The sequence below is a fragment of the Pan paniscus genome, chromosome 13 (genome assembly GCF_029289425.2).
Source record: "Pan paniscus chromosome 13, NHGRI_mPanPan1-v2.0_pri, whole genome shotgun sequence".
Classification (NCBI taxonomy): Eukaryota; Metazoa; Chordata; class Mammalia; order Primates; family Hominidae; genus Pan; species Pan paniscus.
In genome coordinates, this window is record NC_073262.2 from 133,677,393 (window position 1) to 133,705,290 (window position 27,898).

Sequence of the window (27,898 nt, forward strand, 5' to 3'; positions counted from 1 at the left end):
AACCTTTGAACTGAACGAGCCCCCCTTACCCTAGCAGAGAACTGTGGATTCAGCCTTGCTGGAGAAGACGAAGGACTGCCTGGTTAACTTGAAAGCAGCCTGTACTTTAAAGTGTAGCAAAGCAAAGCTGCAGGCTTTATTCCCTGGGGTCAGGAGGCCTGGACTTTGTCCTGTTTGTATGGCAAACACAGCCAGCCCAGTGAGTGAGTGCAGGAAGCTGGCTGTTTGTACCCAAGGGCTAAATAACCGCTTCTGACCTGGTTTTGTGTGTTAGTGGATCGAGGATTGGGACAGACGTGGAATTTGGCCTGGGCAGCCTGCCACTTGTGTAACCTTGGAGCTCAGGAAAAAATGAGGTGCAAGGGAGAGGGTGGATAGCCAGGATCCCACATGGACCCTTCAGATGCCTTTGGTCTGAGCCAGAGCCCTCTGGATCCCTTATATTGGGGCTGCCTAATTGGGACTGGAGGCAGAGACGGCCCTCCTGGGACATGCCATGGTTCACACTGTAGTGGGGGCCAGGATGTGGGGTAGCTCAGGTCCAAACCGGGGCTGGGTGCTGAAGCCACTGTGGGGCTGTGGTTTTGGCAAGGGTGAGAACCCTCTCTGGTGTCCTTCCTGGGCTCCCCAGCCCCAGCCGGGGCTCCTGCCACAAATGCAGACGGGGGACTGCCTGTTCTTTGACCAGTGAAATTCAGAGACCCTCAAGGAAGGCTTGAGGGTCTCTGAATTTGCTGTCCTCATCTGCACTTAGAGTAATGGCACTTAAGTTGCTGTCCTCATCTGCACTTAGAGTAATTAGGTGCCTCGCTTAGTCCTGTGACCAAGCCTGATTTTGCGTGGTGGTTACAGAAACTTAGTCTGTGTCTTGTAGCCCTGAGCTCCTCCTCTTCCTCACCAGTTAACAATATCTCAAAGAAGGGTGTTGTCCTGAATCATTACCATAACCCCAGCCTAAGCTCACCCTGACCACCACTGTCCCAGGTATATCACCGGCTCCAGAACTCCTGGCTGCCAGGGTAGCCCCCACCCCCAGCCCCTTGCTCCGGGACAGGAGGGAGTGGGTCTCACCTTTAGCCTCTGCCCCCAGTTCTGGTCTGACCCAGCACATGGCAGCTCCAAAGAGCGGACAAAACCTTGAAGCAAAGCCAAAGGGCCAGGCCTGAATGGGAGGTCAGAGGGAAGAAGGCCCAGGAGAGGGTCTAAGCCAGCCCTGTCTAAGAGGAATCTAACGCAGGCACATAGGTAGCTTTCTATGGTGGCCACATTAGAAAAAAGTAAAAAGAAATAGATAAAATTAATTTTAAGCATACATTTCATTTAGCCCAATATATCTAAAATATCATTTCAACTGTAAATTATCGAGACATTCTGCATTCTGTTTTGCATATTGTCTTTGAATCCCATGAGTTTACACTTAGAGCCCAATTCAGATACTACATTTTCATCAGAAAAACTTGATCTGTATTTAGATTTAATTAAATGTACAGTCGTAAACATTCACATCCTCAGATTGTTTCAGAAATACTCAAAGGTTTTGCAGTTATGGAATTTCTATCTATTTTTAAATTTCAAGTAATTAAAGTTAAAGTTTAGAATGCATTTCCTCAGTTGCACTAGCCACATTGCAGCTGCTCAATAGCACTTATGGCTGGTGGCTACTGTATTGGACAGCACCCCTCAAGAACAGGGGAGGCCTCGCGCGGTGGCTCATGCCTGTAATCACAGCACTTTGGGAGGCCAAGACGGGTGGATCACCTGAGGTCAGGAGTTCAACACCAGCTTGGCCAAGATGGTGAAACCCCATCTCTACTAAAAATACCAAAATTAGCCGGGCGTGATAGCGGGCACTTGTAGTCCCAGCTACTTGGGAGGCTGAGGCAGAGAATCGCTTGAATCCGGGAGGCAGAGGTTGCAGTGAGCCAAGATTGCGCCACTGCACTCCAGCCTGGGTGACAGAGCCAGACTCTGTATCAAAAGCAAACAAAAAACAGGGGAAACAGGTGAGAGGCCTGTCTTGGGGGTTCATTGTGATTCTTGCGGCAGTTGCCTCCCCAGTCACCCAGAGCTTGCTGGTCATCCCAGACCCTTGGGCAAGGGCAAGACAGCAGCGTCCAGCAGTCGGCTTGTGCAGGGCAGCCTTCCAATTGCCCAAAATATGCGCCCTCCCAGACACCATCCTTGGAAGAGAACCTAGTTCCTTACCGATCCTTTCGTGCCTCAGTCCACCCAGACCAATTCCAGCCTTGGTGAGGCGTTTCCCTCTGACCAAGCACCCACCCATGGGAGGCCCGTGTCACCCGGCTGCGTTTCGCATCTCTGCTCCCATGAATAAATGCATTTATTCTAAAAACGTGTGGCACGTGTGTTGTACGTGAAACAGCCACCAGCCTCGTGCTGAGTAGCCGTAAAATCTGTAGTGTATTGAGCGCTGCGCTGCGTGTCCCGGCGGCCCTGCCAGGTAGGTGGATCCAGCCATCCCTTTCCCTTTGGCGGGAGAGGCTGGGCTCGGGGGACGCCCGCGGCCACAGCGCTGCGCTGCGAAGTGGCAGAGCAGAGATTTGATTCCCGGGCTCCCAGGCTCCACGGGCCTGCCTTTTCCACCTTATCTCCGTGCAGCCCAAGAGGCAGTCGAGCTCGAGTCTTGACGGGAGAACGGAGCCCTTCTAAAACCCGGGGATTTGAATGCCTGCAGGCTGCGCGGTGTGCTAGGGGCGGTCACAGCTTCCTCCGGAGCGCCCGCCTCCTAGAAGGCATTGCGCCCACTAGCGGGCGCCGCGGGGAGATGCTCTGGGCAGCTCGGAAACCACGGTGGCCTCGCCGGGAAAGAGAGCGCCTAACCCAGGGCCAGGCACCGGCACGATTTCCTTCACCCTGACACGGCCCCCAGCCCAGCCGATACCTGTGTGAGGCCACAGCTGACCTCGATTGGGCTTTGAGAAGTTTTGTGTCACTCAATTTTGGAGGGAGGTTGTTTCTAAACCGAGCACATCCTAAGAATTTTTTCCGTGATTTCACTATGTCCTAAAAAATAGAGCTCATTTTAGAGTCTTGGGCAGGGCAGGGATTTCAGAACCGTAGGTCTGAGTTCTAGACCTGTGCCAATAACTAAATGACCGGGTGTTCATCCGATCATCTGAGAAACGTTTATTGAGCACCTATTATGTGCCCAATACTGTGCTAGTTACTCTAGCGGACAGTGAGATGAACTACTCAAGATGTGGCGTTGCTCTTGAGTAGTTCCTTGTCTAGTTGGGACTGGGGCAAGGAGATGTGATGTCAGCTGGGTAGGGTAAAGGCTTTAAGGGAACCCATGGTGGGCTGGGCCAAGAAAGGCTTCCTGGAGGAGGTGCCGCCTGAGACTCAAAACAAGTGGTGTTAGCCTGGAGTGTAGGGGAGAGAGCCTTGACGACAGAGACACGAGCAGGTACAAAGGGCAGTGAAAAGGTACATGGCCACGTGGCCACTCTGGGAGCTTCAGGGGTTCAGGATGGCTGGAGCGTGGCACGCCAGAGCCACACTCCAGCCACATGAAGACAGTCCCACCATCCTGGAGGAGAAAGTCGTGCTCCTGTTGGGTCTGATCACGCTCCTGGCTGGCTGTGAAGAGTGGACTGAAGCCTTCTGGGACTGTAAGCAGGAAGTCAAGGCTGTAGGAGGCTGTCGTGGTCTGGAAAGAAAAAGGAGAGGCAACTATTGGGTAATGGAGTGAGGATGGGAGAGGCCGGTGTGAGAGATTAAAGAGGAGATCTGGTGCTGACTGTTGTGGGAGAAGAGAACAGTCAGATTTCTGTTGCAGTGGCTGATGGATGTCCTTCACCCACACTGAGGTCAAGGAAGGAAACACACAACTGTGGGACGACAACAGCGTGCACAACTTTGAGGTCACTGAGTTGAAGGAGCCTATGACTCTGCCAAGCAGAGATGCCCAGGAAGTGTGTGAGTCTGTGCTCAGGAGAAAGGGCAGGGCAGTAGAGACACATTTTATGAGCCACCACCTTGTGCACAGCAGCCAATGGCACTTCACTCTTACAGGGGATGCAGGGAGTGAGAAGAAGGCCATGGACAGAAACACAGAAGAAAGACACATAAAAAAATAGAATCCAAGATGGGGACTGAAGATTTGAAGGAGCAGAAGTAATCAGAGTTGAGTTTCGAAAAGATTGCTCTGGCTAAAGAATGCAGAATGGACTGGAGAGGGAGAAGCCACAGGCATGGGCCAGTCACTCAGGAGGGAGAACAGAATCCTGCCGGGGGGAGAAGTCTGATGTCTGTGTCCAAGCTACTTACCTTTTGCCCATCTCACAGGTTCACGTGAGGCTCACATGGGGTTGTGGCAATGACACACACAGCATCCAAGTGGAAGACAGGATTGTCCTCTCATACAGAATGCCTTCTCCTTGAAGAGCAGAGGTGGCATGTTGACCACCTCTCTGTTTTAAAACATGTTGAATTAGTAGCCAACATTTAAAATTCTGGAGATGTTGCATGAAATTCTGATTTCTGGCTTCTCTTAGAAAAAACACGACTTCCAACAGTCACCCTGCATTCTTGGCAGGAACTGAGTAGCAGTTGCTCTCTTTAGATGGGGCACTCACTTTTTTTTTTTTTCCTTTTTAGACGGAGTCTCACTCTGTCGCCAGGCTGGAGTGCAATGGTGTGATCTTGGCTCACTGCAACCTCCACCTCCTGGGTTCAAGCGATTCTTCTGCCTCAGCCTTCTGAGTAGCTGGGACTACAGGTGCCCGCCACCACACCTGGCTAATTTTTGTTTTTAGTAGAGACGGGGTTTCATCATGTTGGCCAGGCTTTGGTCTCGAACTCCTGACCTCAGGTGATCCGCCCACCTCGGCCTCCCAAAGTGCTGGGATTACAGGCGTGAGCCACCGCGCCCGGCCAGGAATTCACTCTTCATCACTGTCCCCACCACCCCCTAGTGCCTCCTTGACACTGTTAGTTGCCATTCACCATCCTGTGGAGCTTGTATTTTCTTTCGCTGGACCTGCTTTACTCATTTTCATTACCTGTTGGCATTTGTTTGTGACTACTCTAGGGGTTTGGGGAATACAACTGTCTTCATGTGAGGGCTTGGTAGAAGTGCCTCTGTAGAGCCGGGTGCAGTGACTCACGTCTTTAATCCCAGCACCTTGGGAGGCCGAGGCGGGCGGATCATGAGGTCAGGAGATCGAGACCATCCTAGCTAACATGGTGAAACCCCGTCTCTACTAAAAATACAAAAATTAGCCAGGTGTGGTGGCATACACCTGTAGTCCCAGCTACTTGGGAGACTGAGGCAGGAGAATCGCTTGAACCCAGGAGGCGGAGGTTGCAGTGAGCCGAGATCGCGCCATTGCACTCCAGCCTGGGTGGCAGAGGGACACTCCATCTCAAAAAAAAAAAAAAAGAAGTGCCTCTGTAGAATGACACCCCAAGTAATCTGTTTACTTTGCATGCATATCTTCTCGAGCCCTGCCTTTCAATCTGAGCCACAGGCTCTTCAAAAATGTTCAATAATTATATTTAATATATTTTAAACAACCACAGTTTAAGAACTCTAATTTAAACAAAAAAACTCACAGATACAACAAAATGTGTTATCAAGCATATTTAATTCACTGGCAACCACAAGACATTGATTGTGCCCCTAGGTTACGTAGAAGGCCATAGAAATGAACTCGCCATCGCTGTGCGATTGAAGAGTTTAGCTTGATAGTGCAAGGCCGGTGGCTGAAAAAAATGCTACCGTTTGCCACTATTCCTTGTCAAGACTTTCTCGGTACTGACTCTTGAAATAAATTGACTTCTTGAAGCTAGCATAAGACTGCAAATGGCCATTGCAACTGCCATTTCAAATTTCTGAAGATGTATTAGAAACGAAGAACCCACTGCCGTCGGGGGAAAAGAGGACCTGGGCAGATAGAAGGAAAGAATGGAAGACATTTTTTCTCCCTTGGAAAGGCTTTCGCCATATAACTACTGCACATTTTAATATATTGACAACACTGGACATTTTTCCAAAAGTAAGTAAAAACCTTCATTGTTCAACTTTATAATAAGCCAATGATTACTTGTGGATTCATTATGATAATAAAGCACTTCTATGGGGATTTTCTTTTTTTCATGATAGGTTTTGCTTTAGAAAACAATTGAAAGCCACTTTTCTGGAAAAAAAAAAAACGCTGTTTGCGGCAGCCCCAATTCCCTAAGCATTATCTGGTGGGAGATGTGGTGCAGCGAGACCTCCCACCAGTAGGTGGCACTGCGCGCAATGCTCGCACCTCCCTTCAACACCCTTTCTCTCAGCAATGGCGGGTGATGGTGGGGTCCTCTCTTTGCAGGGCCGGCCATTCTAATGCCTGACCTCAGGTGCAGACCAGTGTTCCATTACGCGGGACTCCTGACCTCGAGGAGGTTTAAAGAAAACAATGGTGTTCTCCGTGTACCCTTCCGCGAGGGCTGGGGAGTAGACCGCCGCGCAGAAGACGCAGGCCAGGGGAGAATTCGCGCCGGGCGGCAGGCGGGGCGGCGGGCAGCCCCGGGGCGGGCGGGGTCCTGGCGAGAAGCGAGCCGGCGGCCTGAGGAGGCGACTGACTGAGCAGCGCACCCGGGGAGCAAGGAGGCGCGGTGAACTGAGCGGGCCCTGAGCTGACAGATACACTGCGCAGCTGGAACGGCGAGCGAGCCGACGGGCGAGTGAGGAGCGCAGCCATGATCACCTCGGCCGGTGAGTGCGGCCCGTAGCCAGCGCCTGGAGGGAGGAGCCGCCGCCGCGCCGGCTTTTAGCTGAGTCAGGGCCGGTGACTGGGCGCGTCCCGGCGGAACGCCGGCCTGGGCAGCTTCTTGCTGCCCAAGGCCCACCCCCGGGCCGGGGGGCTGGGAGTCTGATCAGGTCACTGCGTGCTTCTCTGGCTTGAGGGAATCGAGCCGGGTCGACCGCCTCGGCATCCCTCCCCAACCACACCCCAGCGCCAGGACCCGAGGGGCTTCCTGGGCCTTCCCTTGACCCCAGAAGGGTTTCCCTTTTTTCTGTGCCTGCCATTCTTGGCTGTGTGAGGTCGTCCAGCCCCAGTTCTTGCCCGCAGGGGGCCGGGGTGGGATGGGCCCCTGTGCCATTGAACAGTAAGGCAAACCCCCCTGATCAGGCAGCCTAACTGCTACAGAAGTGTTTCTGGACGTGGCCGAGCTCCATTCGCCTTAGAATGAAACCCGAAATTAGGTTTGAGGTGGGTCATTTCTGGGTCCGATCCAAGGGTGTTCATTCAAAACACCCAGAGAACTTTTGGGTTCGGCGAAGACCCTAAAGACGCCCTGGAGATACCTTTATACTGAGAGCTTACTTATACCCTTTCGAGGTTATGTGCTCAGTCTGTTGACTGTACATTCAAGAAAGAATGGATGGATCTGCGGAGCAGGTTTCATACGCGCAAACCATTGCATAGGTAGATTCACGTAGTGACATTTGCAATGGAGTAAGTTACAGAGATCAAGTTTCAATTGGAGACAAGCTCCCCGTTACAGATTGACTTGCATATAGCTGTCCAGAGCCTTGGTGCTTTTTTCCGTTGCCTGTTTACATACCCTTTTCTCATTTTCTTACTCTGTGCTTGACCCACAAAAAAAGCATTTTATTGTAAACAAACTGGTGAGCAGAAGACAGTAATCTGGATGGTAAGGCGATCAAAACTTTATTTTTATGAGGATTGGTTAAGGAGATCGTTGGAGATACTGGGAGACGTAGTTACTTTCAAACATTTGAAGAGCTGTCACTTGTACCTGAAATAAGACTTTTTGTCCCCAAGAGATACAAGTGATCGCGAGATGAATTTTAGTTCAGTATCAGGAAGTTTTTCCAGTCAGAGCTTTGTAAAGATCAAATAAACACTCAGTTTCTTGCCACCTGTAGGCCTCATTCTATTTCAAATCCATCCATTACCAATGTTTCTTCTAACTTGGCCCAAACCACCTTCATCTCTTGTCTGGGTTACTATATCAGCCTTAAGGCTTTGTTTTCGACCATTACCTCCGTACAGCCCGTTTTTCTTGTGGACTACGCTTTTTAAAACTTCAATCACATAATTCTTCTTTGCTTACAGTCCACCAGTGCTTCCATTGTGTTTACAGCAGCCGTGTCCAACCCTTTGAATTCGAGGACCTTTTTTCTTACTGTGGTGGTGGACATGGTGAAAATTATATACAAACCTTTTTTTTTTTTTTTTTTTAGCTCATTAGCTATCATTAGTGTTAGTGTATTTTATGTATGCCCCAAGACACTTCTTCCATTGTGGCCCAGGGGAGCCAAAAGGTTGGACACCCCTGGCATACAGTAAAATCCAGACTCTTAACCAAGGACCCACATGATCTGATTCCCGCCTTGTCTTGTAGTACTGTCTTCTTCACTCAATACATCCTAATCACACTGGACTTTTTGTTCCTTGAATATGTCAGTTTCTCTCCTATCTCGGGGCCCTGGCACATTCTGTTCCTTTCTAGTCTTCTCTTCCTCAGATTTTCCCTTAGCTTCTCAATCTTTCGTCTCAACTCAAATGTTATCCTTCCCTGATCATTCTATTAAAACACGCTTACTCTCCCTCCACCACAGCTCTGTAATTGCCTTGTTTGTTTACTTGCCTGATCACTGTCTCTCTCTCTCTCTCTCTCTGGTAGAATTTTGAGCAGGAAGCTTGTTTTCACAATTCTTAGAATACTGCTGAGAGCATGGCAGAAATTCAAAAGTATGTCTTGACTGAAGAGCTCAGTCAGCCAGTCAAAGCAATTAATCAGTCCCTTGAGTTTTTAAAGTAGAGGCGGAAAAAGCACTTGGTGACAATATAATAGACTTTAAGCCTCTTTAAGGTGGCAAAACTAATAATTTTTGAGGTCCTATCCTGAGATTCTGTGATGATCATATAGTGTATATTTATTACTGCCATTTAAGTTTATTGGATTACTTGTCAACTTCTGTTCCAAATCTTTTGTCACTTTGTTTTCTGTCCTATGGCTCATGTTGGCTTAGAATTTGTCCCAGGTGCTAAACAGGCTAGTCTCATGGTTCTGGTGTGGATTAGTCAGTTTGTTCATTCATTTATTGACCAGGCAGTTGCTAGGCACCACCATACGGTGGTGAATAAGAGGTCAACATGTTCTATTAGTTTTTTTCAAGAGGTTTGACTATGCAGGGGAATGGAGAGAGAGAGAGAGGTGCTTCCAGGCGGGAGATGTGAAATTGAGTGGGTTGGTGTTTTCTTTTTTAAACATAATACAGACACATAAAGGAAAGTTGTGCTAAAAAGCTTTAAAACAATAGTCCCCCACCTCACTTTCCCTTTCCTGATCCCCAGAGGCAGGTATTCCCAACTTTTAAGCTGTGTCTTCTGGAACATACCTCCGTATTTGTAAATAAATATCCAAATATTTCTGTCAATTGATTCAGCAGTTTTAGACCAATATCTGCTCAGTTCCTATAACGGCATAAGAGGCTTTTAGCATCCTTAGGCCTTTCCCATTCTCTCCCCTCTCCAGAAGAGAGTTCTGTTTTGTTTTTAAGATGGGAAATACTAATGTATGGAGTGTAGAGTATTTGATTTAGTTCTGGTCCATGGCCAGAGGCTGAGTTTCCAAGCCAGGACAACCATGTAACCAGTTAGTCATAAGTGAAACCAAACCAGAGAATATAAAAATCCATCTCCCTTTTTGGTAAAAGCCGTTCAAATACATTGATTGAGGATAGGTAGCAGTTTTAGTATTAAGTGTTCTGTTATTTAAGATCTGTTCTACATTTAAAGCATTCTGGCCTGTCATCTTACTCCACATCACTAGTTTGCAATTTTTTCTTTTTCACTGATTGAATTTTGAAATTTATCTGTTCCCTGTGCTGTCCATTCAGATTCTCTGTTCTGGACTTGTCATACCAACCTAGAGTACCAAGAGGTTCTTTATATCTGCTTTTATGCTACTTTAGTTTTGCTTGGTAAATTTTGTATCTTTTCCTGTGTGGCTTCCTAAAGATTGCTTAAGCTATTTGGCAAACCTATACTTGTCAATTAGAAATGGCTACATCTAACTAAGTTGCCTTGACACTTTTTAATCAAACCACAGTTTCAACTCGGTGTTCTGGAATGATTTTAAAACCCACATGGAAAGCATTTGAGAGTGGTTTCCTTTGTGGTCTTAGTACAATAATTTCCCATATCATTTTTCCAGTAATCCCTTTAACCTTTGACTATATTTCAAGGTGTGTTCTTTTGGAGAGGACAATTATTCCTTTTACTCTCCTATGTTAGTGGTAATACCTTGAAGCTAAGAGAAGCCATATGGAGAACACTGTGCTTGGGTAATTGAATTCAGAATGAGTATGATTGTTCATTATTTGGTAAAACCCAGGTTACTTGTGATAGGAAAGAGGTGCCATAATATACACACCTTGAAATAATTGAAGTATTTTACCTTGTTGAGTTGATGACTAAATGCTCCCATTTTTGTAAATAATCTTATAACTGTTGATTTATTTTGTATGAATAATTTTATTCTAAAATTGTATAGGAAAGTTTCCCATTTTAATCAGTAAATTAGGCCAATGGTTCTCAAACTATAGTGAGCAAAAGAATCACAGTACTGGGCCCCATCCTCATAATTTGTGATTCAGTAGGTCTGGAATGGGGCCGAGAATGTGTATTTCTAACAGGTTCCCAGGCAATGCTGTTAGTCCAGGGACCACACTGAAAACCATTGAATTAGGCAAATGATGTAATATATGTGGTGCCATGAGGGTTTGATAATATAGTTAAGTCTTAAACTTGAGATATAAACCTTTACACTTTCAAAGAAAAATAATCATTCCCCTGGAGAAGTTACGCCTCAAAAAAATTGTTTTTCAGCCATCATGTATTTTTGACCAGGTATTAATTTCCACTTTAGTGAGAATGTGTTTCATAATCATGTTACATCTTTTTTCTCATAGCTGGAATTATTTCTCTTCTGGATGAAGATGAACCACAGCTTAAGGTATGAATTGAAGAATAAGTAACTAGGCTTAGTGTGAATACCGTGAAGCCTTTTGAATTTAGTGATATCTGTAATCTTCCATCATTTAAAGTTGCTGTCCTAGCTGGCTTGTACCCAGTTATTGTAACCTAGCCAGAGAGGACAGTATTTTGGCCACAGCAGTTGGTTTCCCTTGAGTTTAACAAAGCTAAGACAAATAAACCTCGTTACGACACTTGAATAGCCCCCTAATTTCTTTCTTTTTTTTCTTTTTTTAATCTTTTTCCTTTTTTGAGACAGAGTCTCGCTTTATCACCCAGGCTAGAGTGCAGTGTGTGGTCATGGTTCACTGCAGCCTTGACCTCCTACACTCAAATGATCCTCCCACCTCAGCCTCCCAAGTAGCTAGGACTGTAGGCATGCACCACCACTGATTTTTAAATTTTTAAAATTTTAAATTTTTTAAAATTTTTTGTTGTGATGGGGTCTCACTGTGTTGTCCAGGTTGATCTCAAACTCCTGCTCCTGGGCTCAAGTGATCCCCCCGCCTTGACCTCCCAAAGTACTGGGATTACGGGTCTGAGCCACCACACCTTCCGCTTCCCCCGCCCCAGTTTCATCATCAACAGAAAACACAAAAAGTTGTTGCTTCTGTTTCACATATTTAAAGTTTTTTATTTGATGAAAATTTGGAATGTCCTTCTGGTGGCTCTAGATACTTGATTCCTTTACATCTAAACCAGCAACCTGGAGTTTATTGTTTATATTCAAAGAAGAAAAATGTTGATGATTGAAAACAGAAAAGAAATGTGTAAACTCAAGAAAAAGTGTAAGTTGGTAAATTTTTATATTTGTCATAGAGTAAAAGTTTGAGTAAATATTACTGAGGATTTGATCATTGATTTGCTGAAAAGAATTTTTTAAGGAAGTGTAATGATAAGTCTATCTCAAAATAGGATTTTGGTTATCTTTTACAGGAATTTGCACTACACAAATTGAATGCAGTTGTTAATGACTTCTGGGCAGAAATTTCCGAGTCCGTAGACAAAATGTAAGAAATTATTTTTATAAATCAGAATAAGATGGATCAAATTTAATTGTGAATGTGGGTCTTGTGGCTTATTGATTCATTTAGAAATTTGCCGTTAACTGAATTGTGGCTTGAATATTTAGATTTGGGATTTTTAGGGAAAACCACAGTTTGAACTAGACCTGTACTTCCTAATTTCTTTCAGAGAGGTTTTATACGAAGATGAAGGTTTCCGGAGTCGGCAGTTTGCAGCCTTAGTGGCATCTAAAGTATTTTATCACCTGGGGGCTTTTGAGGAGTCTCTGAATTATGCTCTTGGAGCAGGGGACCTCTTCAATGTCAACGATAACTCTGAATATGTGGAAACTATTATAGGTAATTATCGTCTATCTGGTAAGGCTTTATCTTGTCAGCTTCTTTCTTGCTGTAGTGCACATAGAAGCTTTTTTCCTGAATTTGATGTTGCCAAATTTCATTTTAACTGGAAGTTCATAATCTTTCTATAATGATTTTATGCAAGCTGAGTTTTTAGATCTGCCCTTCAACTGAGTGCTGGTTCTCAGTGGTTATGATGATCACCAGTCCAGTGAGCATACTGTTAGAGGAAAAGATTAAATCAGATTACTATGAGTAACAAGTGGTACCAGTTTATGTAGTTTTTTCGAATACAGGAAACCATTATTTAGTATCTGCATTGTGCTAGGCACCGTGCTAGTCATTCTGCATACCATGGTTTATTCCACAGCTACCCCATGAGGAAGGAGCTAGCCGTTTTACAGATGAGACAACTTGGATTTTGAGATGATAAAGACATGGTTATTAAATAGAAGGATAAAATTTAAAACCTGGTTTTACTCACTCCAAAACCCATACTGTTTCTATTTGTAACCGTTGTTTTCTTACTTGTTTCCTTATTTTTGAAGGAAGGGGATAACACACAGGCAAGGCTTTGAATTCTCTGACACATATTTCCACCAGAGTTGTAAATTCAACTAGTTATGTAAGATTTGATACAAAGATTTTATAGCGTAAAAAAATGCTTGAAAACTCTTGATGTAGTAAATGAAAGAAGGGACTGCATACCCTTCAGACATGTGTTTATCAAACTTTGGATTCATAGTACAGAGAGCTCAAGGGCATGTTCTGTCAGGAGTGTGCAGTGTAGATATTTCACATTGCTGATTAGTAGAAGGTCTGTATTATTCACTTGAACACTTACAAGGAGGAAGTTGGTATTCTCTTTTAGAAATTGGGAAGTGCTGCACAAGGGGGTTGATAGAGGTACCATCAACTGTCCTTGGGATTCTGTGTTCATGTTTTTAAAGTTTTTGCTATGATGATATGAAAATTTTGCAAGTTACTTTATTGCTGTTGGAGGCTCATTGAATTGAGCTGTCATCTGTGAATCCAGTGGGAAGAACCGATGGCTTAAAAGGATGGACCGTATTATTTGAAACTAGACTACTTTCTTCACTTTAAGCTAGAAGCAGGGGGTGAAATACCTTACTTATCTCTTTTATTTGATGAATTTTTTTTTTTGAAAACAGGGCAGAATCTCACTGTGTTGACCAGGGTGTTCTCAAACTCCTGGCCTCAAGCAGTTCTCCTGCTTTGGCCTCCCAAAGTGTTGGAATTAACAGGCGTGAGCCACCACAGCCAGCCTTTTTTTTTTCTTTAATGAAGGTTTATGGTTTTTTACAACAGTGATCTACAAATGCTTAAAATGCCACCATTGTACAAATTGTGCTTTTAAACTGGACTGTTGGTATGAAGTGCTATGGCATGGTAGATGCCTTCTAAACACTGTATCATTTTACCTTTGGAAGGTGAGTTTTGATCAGTAGACCAGTTCTGTTTGCATTTATCTATTTAAAAGTGGGGTTCACCCTTCCTCTAGTTTTGTAGGGCACATTTTTTAAGATGTCAGTGAGATTCATGAGGGGCTATACAAAATAGAATTTGGATAAGGCTTCCTAGCGTCTTAATGAATATCGTAAACAGTACCTCCAGAAAATCCAGGACTCATAAATCTCCAAGTTATGACAAGGCTTTAGCAGGAAATGAGGCTGAGTTTTAGTTATAACATAAACCTGGGATATATTTATGACATATATGCAAACCTGGTGAATGAGAACATGAATCTCATTTGAAACCTGGGACATACATTTTTCCCCTTCAGTTATATAATCTAAGGAAAATTCCCCAAATGTTCTAATTTTGAGGTTCCTCTCTGATGGGGTAGGGGTAATGTTTCCTCACTTAGCTACAGTTGGTTCAAAAAGCTCACATTAGGGCCTGGTGGACATTTTCAACAACTGGAATTCTTTAAGGTCTATTTTGCATTATAACATCCACTGTGTTTTTTTGTTTGTCTGTTTGTTTTTTGGCAGTTTTTCTCTGTTGCCCGGGCTGGAGTGCAATGGCACGATCTTGGCTCGCTGCAACCTCCACCTCCCTGGTTCAAGTGATTCTCGTGCCTCAGCCTCCCAAGTAGCTGGGATGACAGGTGCACACTACCACACCTGGCTAATTTTTGTATTGTAGAAATGGGGTTTTGCCATGTTGGCCAGGCTGGTCTTAAACTCCTGGCCTCAAGTGATCCACTTGCCTCGGCTTCCCAAGATTTTGGGATTACAGATGTGAGCCACTGACCCAACCCACTATGTTCTTATTAACTGTACCTGAACCTTCATGGTTCCACCTGAATCTTGAATGTAGTATATTCCAATTTATAAAAGTCCTCTGCTTCCTTCAAGATATAGACCCATTTAACCCGGGTCATCTAGTAGGCCAGCAATCATTTATGCTAGTTAAAATTATTTTTATTTCTTGGGGCTATGGTTTGTAACTAATAAATCTTGCCCTCATCTTCTTACTTATCTTTGAAAGGGAAAGAAACAAGCCAATGAATTATGGAGAGGATAATTAATGTATATGTCATTCCTCTTGGGTGACTGGGTTTTTTTTTTTGTTTTGTTTTTTTGTTTTTTGTTTTTTGTTTTGAGACAGAGTCTCGCTCTGTCGCCCAGGCTGGAGTGCAGTGGCACGATCTCGGCTCACTGGAACCTCCACCTCCCGGGTTCACGCCATTCTCCTGCCTCAGCCTCCCTAGTAGCTGGGACTACAGGCGCCTGCCACCTCACCCGGCTAATTTTTTGTATTTTTAGTAGAGACGGGGTTTCACCGTATTAGCCAGGATGATCTCGATCTCCTGACCTCGTGATCCACCCGCCTCGGCCTCCCAAAGTGCTGGGATTACAGGCGTGGGCCACCGCGCCCGGCCAGGGTGACTGTTTTATCTTCCTTATGAAGGTGGAAGGCTTAGGGAAATGTCCTTCTTTTGGTTGTACTTAGAAAGTTTAAGGTGTGATTGCAAAGAAATGTAACTAAATTGCAAACAAATGTTTCTTATCAGGTGTGCTATTGATATCCTTCAGTATGTCACACCCTCCCTTCCGTGCACCCAAATCGTTGTGAAATATGGAAGCTAAATTGGGCACAAACACTTTTGCATGAATTTTCAGACACCTTCTTGGGAGAAATAGGTTCCACCTACCTCACATTGAGACAATAAATAGAGTCAGGAATCACATAATGACAGACTGCATAGACAACAGATGTCCCATAAGAGTACAATACCATATTTTTACTGTACCTTTTCTGTGTTTAGACACAAATGCTATTGCCTATAGTATTCAATACAGTAATATGCTATACAGGTTTGCAGCCTAGAAGCACTAGGCCATACCATATAGCCTAGGTATGTAGTAGGTTATATAACATCTAGGTTTGTGTAAGTTCACTCCATGATGTTTGCACAATGATGAAATCACCTAAAGATGTGTTTTCCAGAATGTATTACTGTCATTAAGTGACATAGGACTGTTTTTCAAAGGATCTGCTACAGTTGCTGGAAAAGTTTTTGGAAATCTTTGGAGCTGCCTTTTAAACTTGTGGCACATTTCAAGTCATTTCCCCATTACCCCACAGAGACGATTTGGACATAGTTCTTACTCTCAGGTTGCTAATAGTTTCATTAATGCAAAGAAGTCCGATATACTACTATGTGATAATTGCTATAATAGGCCTTTTAAAATATCTTCAGCAATGGCAAATGTTTGTTTTTTGAAAGTGAAGCAGCAGCTATTTGTAGCCAATTCTTTTGAATAAGCAGCTTAATCGGGTAGAGTAATAGAATTTTGATCAAAATGGAGTAACAAGATAGAAACTTTAAAAATAAATTAAATAAGAGACAGGGTCCCATTGTGGTGCTCAGGCTGGCCTTGAACTCCTGGGCTCATGTGATCCTTCTGCCTCAGCCTGCCAAGTAGCTGGGACTGTGGGTGAGCACTACCACACCTGGCAGATAGAAATGTTTTGAATAATGTCAACTGGATTGGAATTAATGTGTAGTTCTCCAGTGTAAATATTATGGGAGAACAGTATTCAAATGCATAAGTTCTAGCATTTCAAAATTTGCTTATTGCTTTATAGTCATCCCATAAGTATATATGATTATAAATATAGGCATTGCCCTTTCTGATAGTTTAACCCAATTTACAAGATAATCAGTTATTTTATTTCTTCAACAGCAAAATGCATTGATCACTACACCAAACAATGTGTGGAAAATGCAGATTTGCCTGAAGGAGAAAAAAAACCAATTGACCAGAGATTGGAAGGCATCGTAAATAAAATGTTCCAGCGATGTCTAGATGATCACAAGTATAAACAGGCTATTGGCATTGCTCTGGAGACACGAAGACTGGACGTCTTTGAAAAGACCATACTGGAGTCGGTAGGTAGATGATGTTATTTTAGAAATTATTGTTGATAGGGAATCAGCAAAGCAAGTTATTCAAACTGAAACTTTCATAGGCAGTGAAAAGAAAATCTAGTTTAGAAATAGCAGGTGATCTTTTGCCAAATATTTTATTTTCATATTTATGTATGAACCTTGGTTGTGTTTTGTGTTCATGGAATATCTGCTTTTATCTTACCACATAATCCTTTGAAGTCTTGCATGGGGAAGTTGTATTAATTACTCTGCCCTTTTTAAGAAGACAATAAACTACTATTTTAATGCATTTATTAGGGTTAAAACTACTCAGCTAGATTCCTGGTTTGCGGTGTTTGCAATAATTAAGACAATTTAAGTCACCAACCAAAGTGGTCAGAAAGGTACAAAGCTGAGTAAAATGGACATTGATCTGCAGGCTTACTTTGCCTCACCAGCTATTTCTTTCCATGAGCTAGCTCTCTGTACACTAGCCATTTTGGTATCTTCTCATCTAGATGAACCCTGCCTCGTTCCCCCTTCCAAAGATATTTTTTACATTTCTTTTTTCTTTCTTTTTTTTTTGAGATGGAGTCTCGCTCTGTCAACCAGGCTGGAGTGCGGTGGCACAATCTTGGCTTACTGCAACCTCTGCCTCCGGGGTTCAAGCAATCCTCCCATCTCAGCTTCCTGAATAGCTGGGATTACAGGCGTGTGCCACCACACCCAGCTAATTTTTGTATTTTTAGTAGAGATGGGGTTTCACCATGTTGACCAAGCTGGTCTCAAACTCCTGACCTCAAGTGATCCACCCGTCTCAGCCGCCCAAAGTGCTGGGATTATAGGCGTGAGCCACCACACCTGCCCTCCATTCCTTTCTTTGCCTGCTTTATTTCTCCTCACAATTCAAAACTTAGCTCAACTATCCCTTGTTTGCAGAACTTTGATCCCAATACCCATGCCTTCCTCAGCCCCTAAGCAAAGACTAGGTCCAGTTCTGTTGTTAATCTTATGGAGCCCTATACATTTTTTCATGGTGTTTATCCCTTGATAATTGTATTAGTAGATAGTTAATAGCTGTCTTTCCCACTAGATCATAAGCTATATCGGGACAGGTATTTGTGCCTTTTTCACCACTGTATCCCCAAAACCTAACACAGTGTTTAGCATCGATAATACGATTTGTTTAAATGAGTGAATGAATGAATGGCATAATGTGATATAATGGCCCTTGTTTCCCTCTCAATTTCATTTTTGTGCAGTTTTAGCCCATCCTTGTCTTCACGTGTGTAAGATTACATTTTTGGCTTTCATTTATTCAACAAATATTTTTTCAGTGCTTACTGTTTGCCAGATACTGTTCTAGGCATTGGAGATGTGCATTGTCCCCACTCATCCATGGTTTTGCTCTCTGTGGTTTCAGTTACCTTCAGTCAACTACAGACTGAAAATATTAAATAGAAAATTCCAGAAATAAACAATTCATGTCTTAAATTGTGCACCATTCTGACTAGCACAATGAAATCTCTCACCATCTCTTTCCATCCCGCATGGGATGTGAATCATCCTAGTAGATCTATGCTGTGTACACTGCCTATTAGTCACTTTAGTGGCCACCTTGCTTATCAGATTGACTGTCGCAATATCACAGTGCTTGTGTTCAGATAACCCTTATTCTACTCAGTAATGGCCTCAAAGCGCAAAAATAGTGATGTTGGCAATTTAGATATGCTAAAGAGAAGCCTTAAACTGCTTCCTTTAATTGAAAAAGTGAAAATTCCCAACTTAATTAATAAGGAAAGAAAAAAAATTGTGCTGAGGCTGCGCTAAGATGTACATAAGAATGAATCTTCCATCCATAAAATTGTGAAGAAGAAAACAGAAATTTGTGCATAATTTATATAGAGTTTGGTACTGTTTGTGGTTTCAGGCATCTGCTGGGGGTGCTGGAACATAGTCCTCTCAGATAAAGGAGCACCTACTGTAGTAGCAAACAAGACCAACAAAGTTCCTGCCCAAAGCAAACACTTCACTGGGGAATCTAGAAGGGGAACAAGCAGTCAAACAAATAAATATATAAAGTAAAAGAATGAAAAATGTTTTTTTTAAAAAAAAAAAGCAGAGTAACAAATGCATCTTTCTTTGTATCCCAGTGCACATATACATATAGATGTAATTTAAGCTTTATGAAACCAATACCTACCCTTACTACTTGTGATATAACTCTGTTATTTTTAAATTGTATTTTTTATTTTTTTAATTTGCTAGTCACACTTCATTAAATTGATTTTATTACGCAGTGGAAAGACACAACTCACTTTTTGAGAAACACTCCTGTAGCTTTCAGTGTGCTAATTTATGTTGAAGGCCTTTTACGGGGTGAAGTCTCAAATATTGGGGATACTTTTGAGAATCACCAAGTAAACACATAGAGCCTGGATCAAAGTTTTCTTGTAGGGAGAGCACCAGACAGATGTGACAGTACTCAATGCTTGAGTCACTGAGAGCTGTGTTGTGTTTCCTGGCCAGCAAGTGAGTGTAGGCAGTAAGTCATGAGGGAGTCTAGTAGCAAGATAAGAAGCAGAAAGACTTCAGCAGACACATTTGGAAAACATAGCTACTTAGTGTATGGACAGTTGTATATCTTTTATAATAATTAACAGCATCACTTTATTATAGTATACTATGTTCATGTAATAGTGATTCTGAGTACCACTAAATATTATTTTTAATCCATTTTTTATGATGATGTGGAAATATGTAATTCTCTTAAGATTTTCATCTAAAATGGTTTAAAATTCTTAAGTTTGTATTGCTTAAGGGGTTTAAATAATTGGCTTCCTAGATTGGCTAAAGAAGCAAGATTAAAATAATTCAATTTCTAAATAAACATAATGCTGCAATAACCAGATAACATTATATCTTTAAACTATCTCTTTCAGAATGATGTCCCAGGAATGTTAGCTTATAGCCTTAAGCTCTGCATGTCTTTAATGCAGAATAAACAGTTTCGGAATAAAGTACTAAGAGTTCTAGTTAAAATCTACATGAACTTGGAGAAACCTGATTTCATCAATGTTTGTCAGGTAATGACATTAAATTATGTTTCATTACATTGCTCCACGCTGTACTGTGCTATGTTATCCCACTTCACATTTTATTACTTTATATTACTATAATGGCTTTATACATGTATCTCAGCTGATCTTCACAGCAGCCCTGTGAAAATAAGGTATGTGCTTTATATTCCTTTTTATTAATAAGAAACTAAATCTCACAACACTAAAAAGCTATTTTGTTGTAACACCTTCTTTCTATGTATTCTTTTTTCATTTTGAAAATAATCCAATAATTTAAGGAAATTTTTAGAAATAACGAAGGTTTTTTAAAAAGCTAGAAGATTAAAACAGTGCCTATGCTATACTATGTCATTCTAAAGAGAATTCAAAGTGTATAAATTATATATGGTTTCATTACCCATACACACCAAAACATTTGGGTATCTTTTCTTTATCTCTTTCTATATATAAATTTGCTTGCACATAAAAAAAAAATTCAGATGGTACAGAAAATATATAAAATGAAAAGTAAGGCTTCTCTTTCCCATCATTTGGGCTTTTTCCCAAAGGTAAGACATAGATGTTTTTCCCTACTTGTTCGCACATGTGGATCTACTGCATTCTTTTAATGACTATATTGTATTTTATTGACTGGAGGTGTGCATGGGTTTACTTTTTAATAATTGCTATGTTGTATACATTTTTTGTATTCTGCTCAGGGCATAGCATTTTATTGCACATTTTGTTGTTTCTTCATTAAAATGTGCTCCTGTGTATTTTAATCCTCTAGACTTTAAAAATTTAGATTAAAACACTGTTTTTTACAATCCCTTTTAAAGCAAGTTTGAAACAAAATACTAGAAGAAAAAATATCCATGTTTAAATCACCCAAAGTCAACTTACTATTCTAACTTGATTTTTTACATCACCCAAAGTCAATTTAGTATTTAATAGTGTATTTCCTTTCAGTTTTCTCTACATAGGTTTTCGGAGTTTTGTTCTTTGTAAATATTTTTCATAGTTTTTTTTTAAACTCACATGAAAAATAGTAGTTCCCTGCCCTCTTCCTGTCTGTATTTCAGTTTTATTCCTTAGAGGCAATTTTATTTCTTTCAGCTGTTTTATTCCTTATCTTTTTATTATTTTTAAAAACTTTATTGTTCATTTTTAAAATAATATATTTTTGAGCAGATAATATGTTCATGTGATTTAAAATTCAAAAAGAATTATGGGGTATACAATGAAGTCTTCCTATTACTTGGCTCCAGCTACCAAGTTCTTTTCTCTGTGGATAAACAGTGTTAATTGTATACAGTCTTTAACATTTTTCCATGTTCCAACTCTTCATAGAGTCCTCTTACTTGATTGTTGTAATCATTCAGTGTATGTACTTTGCCCTACTTAATCATTCCCCTATTGTTGACCACTTATTTTGTGTTATTTCGTGTTCTTAATTTATAATAACTTTGATTAATGTGTTTATTTTGAAGTTGAGTTACTTGCTGCCTAAGGGAACAAGAAAATTTAAATTGAGTTTTTAAAAGAAAAATTCTAACTGTTGGATAATTTTGTTAAAACAATGGCAGATCATAAGAGTAGTAAGAGAAATGCTTCAAAATGGTAATTTTAATGTCTCTTGTCCTGGCCCAACACAACACAATGTATGTTAAATGAATGAGTAACTTCCATAACATATGGTAAGGGAGAAAATAACAAATTAAGGAGCACTTAGGTATAACTTATGGATAAGATTTAAAGAAGCCAAGATTCATTCAACAACCAGTGTTGAATACTGCTGATTACCAGGCACAGCATTAAGAGTTATAAATATGATTTGTATGAATTTTTTTATGGAAGACAGATGCCATGTTTAGAAAAATTTCATCTAGTGCTGGGTTTAGAAATAGAGTGCTAGACTGGATAGTCTGCCCTACTTTGCCTGTGCTTATATTTTAAGGTTTTCTATAATGTTGATTTTGTCTCCTTAAGTACCTTGTAGATGAAGTTTTTAATTATTGAATAATTGTTCTTTATCTCCATTTCAGTGCTTAATTTTCTTAGATGATCCTCAGGCTGTGAGTGATATCTTAGAGAAACTGGTAAAGGAAGACAACCTCCTGATGGCATATCAGATTTGTTTTGATTTGTATGAAAGTGCTAGCCAGCAGTTTTTGTCATCTGTAATCCAGAATCTTCGAACTGTTGGCACCCCTATTGCTTCTGTGCCTGGATCCACTAATACGGGTACTGTTCCGGGATCAGAGAAAGACAGGTATAAGTACCTTTTTCTGCATCAAAACTAATTGAATAATCTTTATTTCATTTTGGGGACAGGTAGAATATTTATAGGAAGCATATTCTAAGAATAAATAAATTTTGCCACTAGCTTTCATAGATTGTAAAGTCTTATTAGGCTGTTTGCTCTGTTTTGTACTGTGCTGGGTGTAGTAAGGAAAACCGAAGAAATTGACCCTTCTGGAAAGAAATAGAAGTGATTATCTCGTAGGGAGGGCCTACCAGCCAACATGTGTACTATTTAATCAAGTAAATTTAAAAAAACAGGTGGGGATAGGTCGGGGCTACCTTTTAGATATTTGGGTTAGATATATCTGGGTTAGATATTTAGAAAGTAAGGAACATTCTCAGCTTTTTGTGCTTTTATTAGAACTAAATACACAAATTTCTATAGTATTAGAAATTTGCATTCTGTACAAATTGATATGGTATTAAAATTTTATTTTTCTGTATTTTACACATTTAGATCACTTACTAAAAACACTTGTGTGTCTTAGTTGTGCCTGTATATGCCGGCAGCCCCCTAGCCCGCTCTTTCACTTGATATCTGTGTCTGAGAAATGTGGGACTCTCTCTTTCACTTAAGCACTCAGAGGCCATTGTAGGGTTATTAATTGGCCTAATTTCAATATTGTTGTGTCTCAGGGAATAGGGAGTCCCAAGGAGAAGGAGAGAGATGGGGGAATGACCGGTGTGTGGAGCAGTCAGAACACACACATTTATTGATTGAGTTTGCTGTTTTATATGGGTGTGGTTCGTGGTGTCCCAAAACAACTACAATGGTAATATCAAAGATCACTGATGACAGATTACCATAACAGATATAACGATAATTAAAAAGTTTTAAATATTGCAAGGTTAACTAAAATGTAACACAAGGACAAAGTGATCACATACTATTGGAAAAGTGGCTCCAATAGACTTCCTTGAAGGGCAGTAAAACAAAGGTATGCCTATATTTTTCTTTATATCACTACCTCTTTCCTTATTACTAAAACTATGCTAAGTCTTGCAATCAGGTATTGTAAGACCTACAATTTTGATTCTTTTTTCTTTTTCAAGATTCTTTGGGCTATTGTAGATTTTTTGCATTATATAAGTCTGTGGGTGTTCTGATTGGGATTGTATTGAATATCTTCAATTTGGGGCACATTGAAATCCTGATAATATTGAATCTTGTAATCCAGGAATATGGTGATCTTTTTCATTTACTTAGGTTTTTAATTTTTTTCTCAGTAGTGTTTTGTAGATTCAGTGCAGAGGTTTTACACATCTTTTCTTAAATTAATGTTCTTATATCCCTAAGTATAATTTGTTTTTTGATGCTGTTGTGAAGTGGTATTTTTAAATTTCTATTTTTTTTTTGTTGGTAGTATATAGAAATATAATTGATTTTTATATACTAACATTGAATCCTATGACCTTGATAAAATCATTTATAGCTTTATAAATGATTTTTTTAAGTAAATTTTTTAAAGTAGATCCTTTTACAGAATTCTGTTTATTGGCATCTTGGTCATCTGCAGTTAGAGACCATTTTACTCCTTCTTTTGTAATCTTTTATACCTTTCCCCTCTCATTTTTTTCTATATTGGCTAGAATTCCCAATACTTATAGAAGTGATAAGAGGCAGCATCTTTAATTTTTTTCAATCTTAGGGGGATAGAATTAATTTATTTATTTTCGAGACAGAGTCTCAGTCTTGTCACCTAGTCTGTAGTACAGTGGCACGATCTCAGCTCACTGCATCTTCCACCTTCCTGGGTTCAAGCAATTCTCCTGCCTCAGCCTCCTGAGTAGCTGGGACTACAGGCGCAGGCCACCATGCCCGGCTAATTTTTATATTGTTAGTAGAGACGGAGTTTCACCATATTGGCCAGGCTGGTCTCGAACTCCTGACCTCAGGTGATCCGCTTGCCTCAGCCTCCCAAACTTCTGGGATTACAGGTGTGAGCCACCACACCCGGCCTACTTATTTATTTTTGATTTAACAAGTTTTCTTTCTTCTTGCCTTCTCCTTTTCTTAAGGCTTATGTGTGGTGGTTACAAGTTCCTTCTGAGTTAATCTTCATTTCTGAAATTATTATTTTTTCTCTTTTATTTCTGATTTTCTCTAGTTCTATCATGTTAATTTCTGAGTTTTTGTACTTCTAATATGTAATAGTCTTGTATATTTTATGTAATTTTCCTAATTTCTCTTGTTTTGAAATAACTTTTTTCTAATATTTTATGAGATTTTACTTTGATGCTTTTCTGTAGCTTATTTTTACTGAAATTAGTTTTTCTAAACTTTTCCAAAGGAGGCTTGTTTAGGATAGTTTTTCCAATTTTACTGCCCTCTAGTATTTCCTCTTCTGTTGCATTTATGTAGTACTATACAAAATAATGGCTTTTGTTTTGGGATCTCCTGACTCTGTTTCCTTTCTCCATTGCCCAGGCTAGGGTGCAGTGGTGCGATCATAGCTCACTGCAACCTCAAACTCCTAGGCTCAAGCAATCTTCCCACTTCAGCCTCCGGAGTAGCTGGGACTACAGGCACGCACCACTATACCTAGTTCATTATTTAAATTTTTTTGTGGAGACAAGGGTCTCATTTTGTTGCCCAGGCTTATTGGTACCTTCTTTATCTTTGTCCCTGCCTTTTTTATTTGGATTCTCTGCCCAGCACTTTTTCCTCAATATGGTGCTTTGACCTACAAGGGACTGTTGGCTGATTAGATTTAAGAGTAGTTGGGGTCCCAGCCCCTTCTTTTCAAGCCCATTTTGTAGCTGGTGGTGATTTTGCTTTACCTGACTGTGTTTTGTGAATGAAGGAGATATTTTGTCGCCTGTTCTTGTTGTATTTGTTGTCCATGGTTTTGCTAACCTAGTTGCTTTGTATGTTTTTATTATTTGGAGGAAATTTAATAACTGGATTGCCTCCATCTTAGAGATGTGTAGAATTTTTTATTTCTTAATGGTAATACTTTAGTAAACATTATTTTCTTGCAAAATATTCAATTTGGACATGGTTCAGATCTGTGGTATAAACAAATTGTACTTCTCTTCAGAAAAAATTATTGATTGTTGGTTCTTTTCATTTCAGTGACTCGATGGAAACAGAAGAAAAGACAGGCAGTGCATTTGTAGGAAAGACACCAGAAGCCGTGAGTGTGCTTTTTTTTTTTCCTTTGAGACAGGGTCTTGATCTGTCACCCAGGCTAGAACGCAGTGGCGCGGTCTCGGCTCACTACAACCTCTGCCTCCCAGGCTCAAGCTATCCTCCCACCTTGGACTCCCAAGTAAATAGCTGGGATTGCAGGCATGTACCACCACGCCTGGCTAAGTTTTGTATTTTTTGTAGAGACAGGGTTCGCTGTGTTGCCCAGGCTGGTCATGAACTCCTGAGCTCAAGCAATCCGTTTGCCTTGGCCTCCCAGAGTGCTGGGATTACAGGCACGAGCCACCGAGCCAAGCCACCATACCCAGCGAGTGTGCTTTTTGAAGTTGAGATTGTTACTTAATAAATATTTCCACAGGATATTGTAAATTCTTTCAAGTATATATTCTATACATGCTTTTATTAAAGTTTACTGTTAAGTTTGATACCAAAGTCATTTTATAAAAATGAATTTTCTGTAAAGATTAAAGTTTTAAAAATTGATCCGAAGAAAACATTGAGAAGAAATCAAATCCTTAGATCCTTACTTCAGGCAGAAGTTATTTCTGTCTGAAATAACTTCAAATTACCTATCACAGGGTGAAAAAAAGGTATGGTCTCTAGCAAATGGCAACATATATGGGAGGGAGGCTAATTGTTTTTGTTGTTTTTAATGTTTGCGGCGTATTGGAAGGGTAGGGTAAATATTACAACAGTGGTCTGTTGGACTTTTGGTTCCTGATGCTCAGGTGTGTAAACTTCAGCTGTTCTTCACCTGGTTGGAAAGTTGTGTTGGTGGCATGGTAGTTTATAAGATCAAGGCTGGGCGCTGTGGTTCATGCATGTAATCCCAGCGCTTTGGGAGGCCAAGGTGGGTGGATCACGTGAGGTCAGGAGTTCGAAACTAGCCTGGCCAACATGGCAAAACCCCGTCTCTACTAAAAATACAAAAATTAGCTGAGCGTGGTGGCACGCGCCTTTAATCCCAGGTACTCAGGAGAATTGCTTGAGCTTGGGAAGTGGAGGTTGCAGTGAGCCAAGATTGCGCCACTGCACCCCAGCTGGGGCAACAGAGAGAAACTCTGCCTCAAAAAAAAAAAAATCATATATATATGTTGATTAAAGGTATTTTCAGTTTTCTCATTTTCAAGTAGGAAGTTTCTCAATTAAAATATAAATTGACTCATTTAATAAAAAGTAATTTTCCTGCGTGTTATCAGTAATTATTCTTTCCCAGTTTTTAAAAAATATTTAAATATTTTACATCGAAAGCTAGCTGGGGATGAATTGTATTCTTCCATCAAGCTAGTATCATATCTCAGTAGCATCTAATAAAGAAAGAAAGAAATTATCCTTTCTCTTAAAATGGACTGAATTTCACTGGTTTAGGACTGATGAAATAAAATTGGGTTACTGGATTATAGTAATACTGTTTATGAGTTTTCGTTTTTTTTTTTGTTTGTTTTGGCAGAGTCCAGAGCCTAAGGACCAGACTTTGAAAATGATTAAAATTTTAAGTGGTGAAATGGCTATTGAGTTACATCTGCAGTTCTTAATACGAAACAATAATACAGACCTCATGATTCTAAAAAACACAAAGGTAAGAAATTCATCAATAATAGAGGATTTTTAAAAATATTTAGTTCTTTGTTGCATATAAGTAATTATATTATTTCTTGTTGGATACTTTATTTTATTTCCAATTAAGGAAAAAGTATTTAAGTTTTGAAAAAATAGCAATCAATTATCCTCTTGGAGTTGTTGGAAAGGAAGAAAATGAGCAATGATTGAGCTCTTGTTTTTATGCTTATCTCTTATTGGGGAGCTTAGTTAATTCATTTTTCATTTTTAATGTATACATGGAGCAGTTAGACAAATAGCACAATCAGTATATTAAGATAGGCTCTTGAGCCGCTTGCTTCAGCCTGCTCCAACTCTGTGGAGTGTACTTTCATTTCAATAAATCTGTGCTTTTCTTTTATTACAAAAAAAAAAAGAATATAGGTTTTGTGTCTGTATTTCCCATTGAACTATGATCTCCTTGAGAGCAGCAATTCTTACCTTGTTGCAATGTTTGTTGAGCTATTGCTCTTAACAGTTATTAATACTGATTTTAATTTTTTAGCAAGTAATATATTTGATTCAAAATATTTTAATATAAAAAGATATATAACATGAAAAATCTTCCTTCTCGCTCTCTTATTTATCCAATACCCCTTCGCAAAGTCATTTTTTATAGCCATATATTATTGAATGATTAAATAGTTGTTTGATTAAAGCATGTGTAATAATGCTCTTTGAAACTTTTAATACAATTTTTGCAAATGGCAAAAAATATGGAGAATCATATAGTCTCCATTCATGACAATTTAAAGCTAGTCTTTGTAATATAGTCTCATTAAAAATAAACAAAATTTGACCAGGCACGATGGCTTGCACCTGTAATCCCAGCACTCTGGGAGGCCGAGGCAGGCGGATCACCTGAGGTCAGGAGTTCAAGACCAGCTTGGCCAACATGGTGAAACCCCGTCTCTACTTAAAATACAAAAATTAGCCGGGCATGGTGGTACATACCTGTAATCGCAGCTACTCGCGAGACTGAGGCAGGAGAATCGCTT

At 40.7% G+C, this 27,898-nt stretch overlaps 1 protein-coding gene across 1 annotated transcript in view; it reads left to right on the forward strand.

The window, feature by feature from the left end:
• Nucleotides 1-6,532: 6,532 nt before the first annotated feature.
• Nucleotides 6,533-27,898, forward strand: part of PSMD1 (proteasome 26S subunit, non-ATPase 1) — a 115,479-nt gene continuing 94,113 nt past the window's right edge. The window contains exons 1-9 of the mRNA XM_008975340.5: nucleotides 6,533-6,724; nucleotides 10,958-11,001; nucleotides 11,958-12,031; nucleotides 12,216-12,385; nucleotides 16,603-16,808; nucleotides 19,730-19,873; nucleotides 21,892-22,118; nucleotides 25,227-25,287; nucleotides 26,752-26,880. Coding sequence (XP_008973588.2) covers nucleotides 6,709-6,724; nucleotides 10,958-11,001; nucleotides 11,958-12,031; nucleotides 12,216-12,385; nucleotides 16,603-16,808; nucleotides 19,730-19,873; nucleotides 21,892-22,118; nucleotides 25,227-25,287; nucleotides 26,752-26,880 — 1,071 coding nt within the window. The 5' untranslated portion in view covers nucleotides 6,533-6,708. The remainder of the gene's footprint in view (nucleotides 6,725-10,957; nucleotides 11,002-11,957; nucleotides 12,032-12,215; nucleotides 12,386-16,602; nucleotides 16,809-19,729; nucleotides 19,874-21,891; nucleotides 22,119-25,226; nucleotides 25,288-26,751; nucleotides 26,881-27,898) is intronic.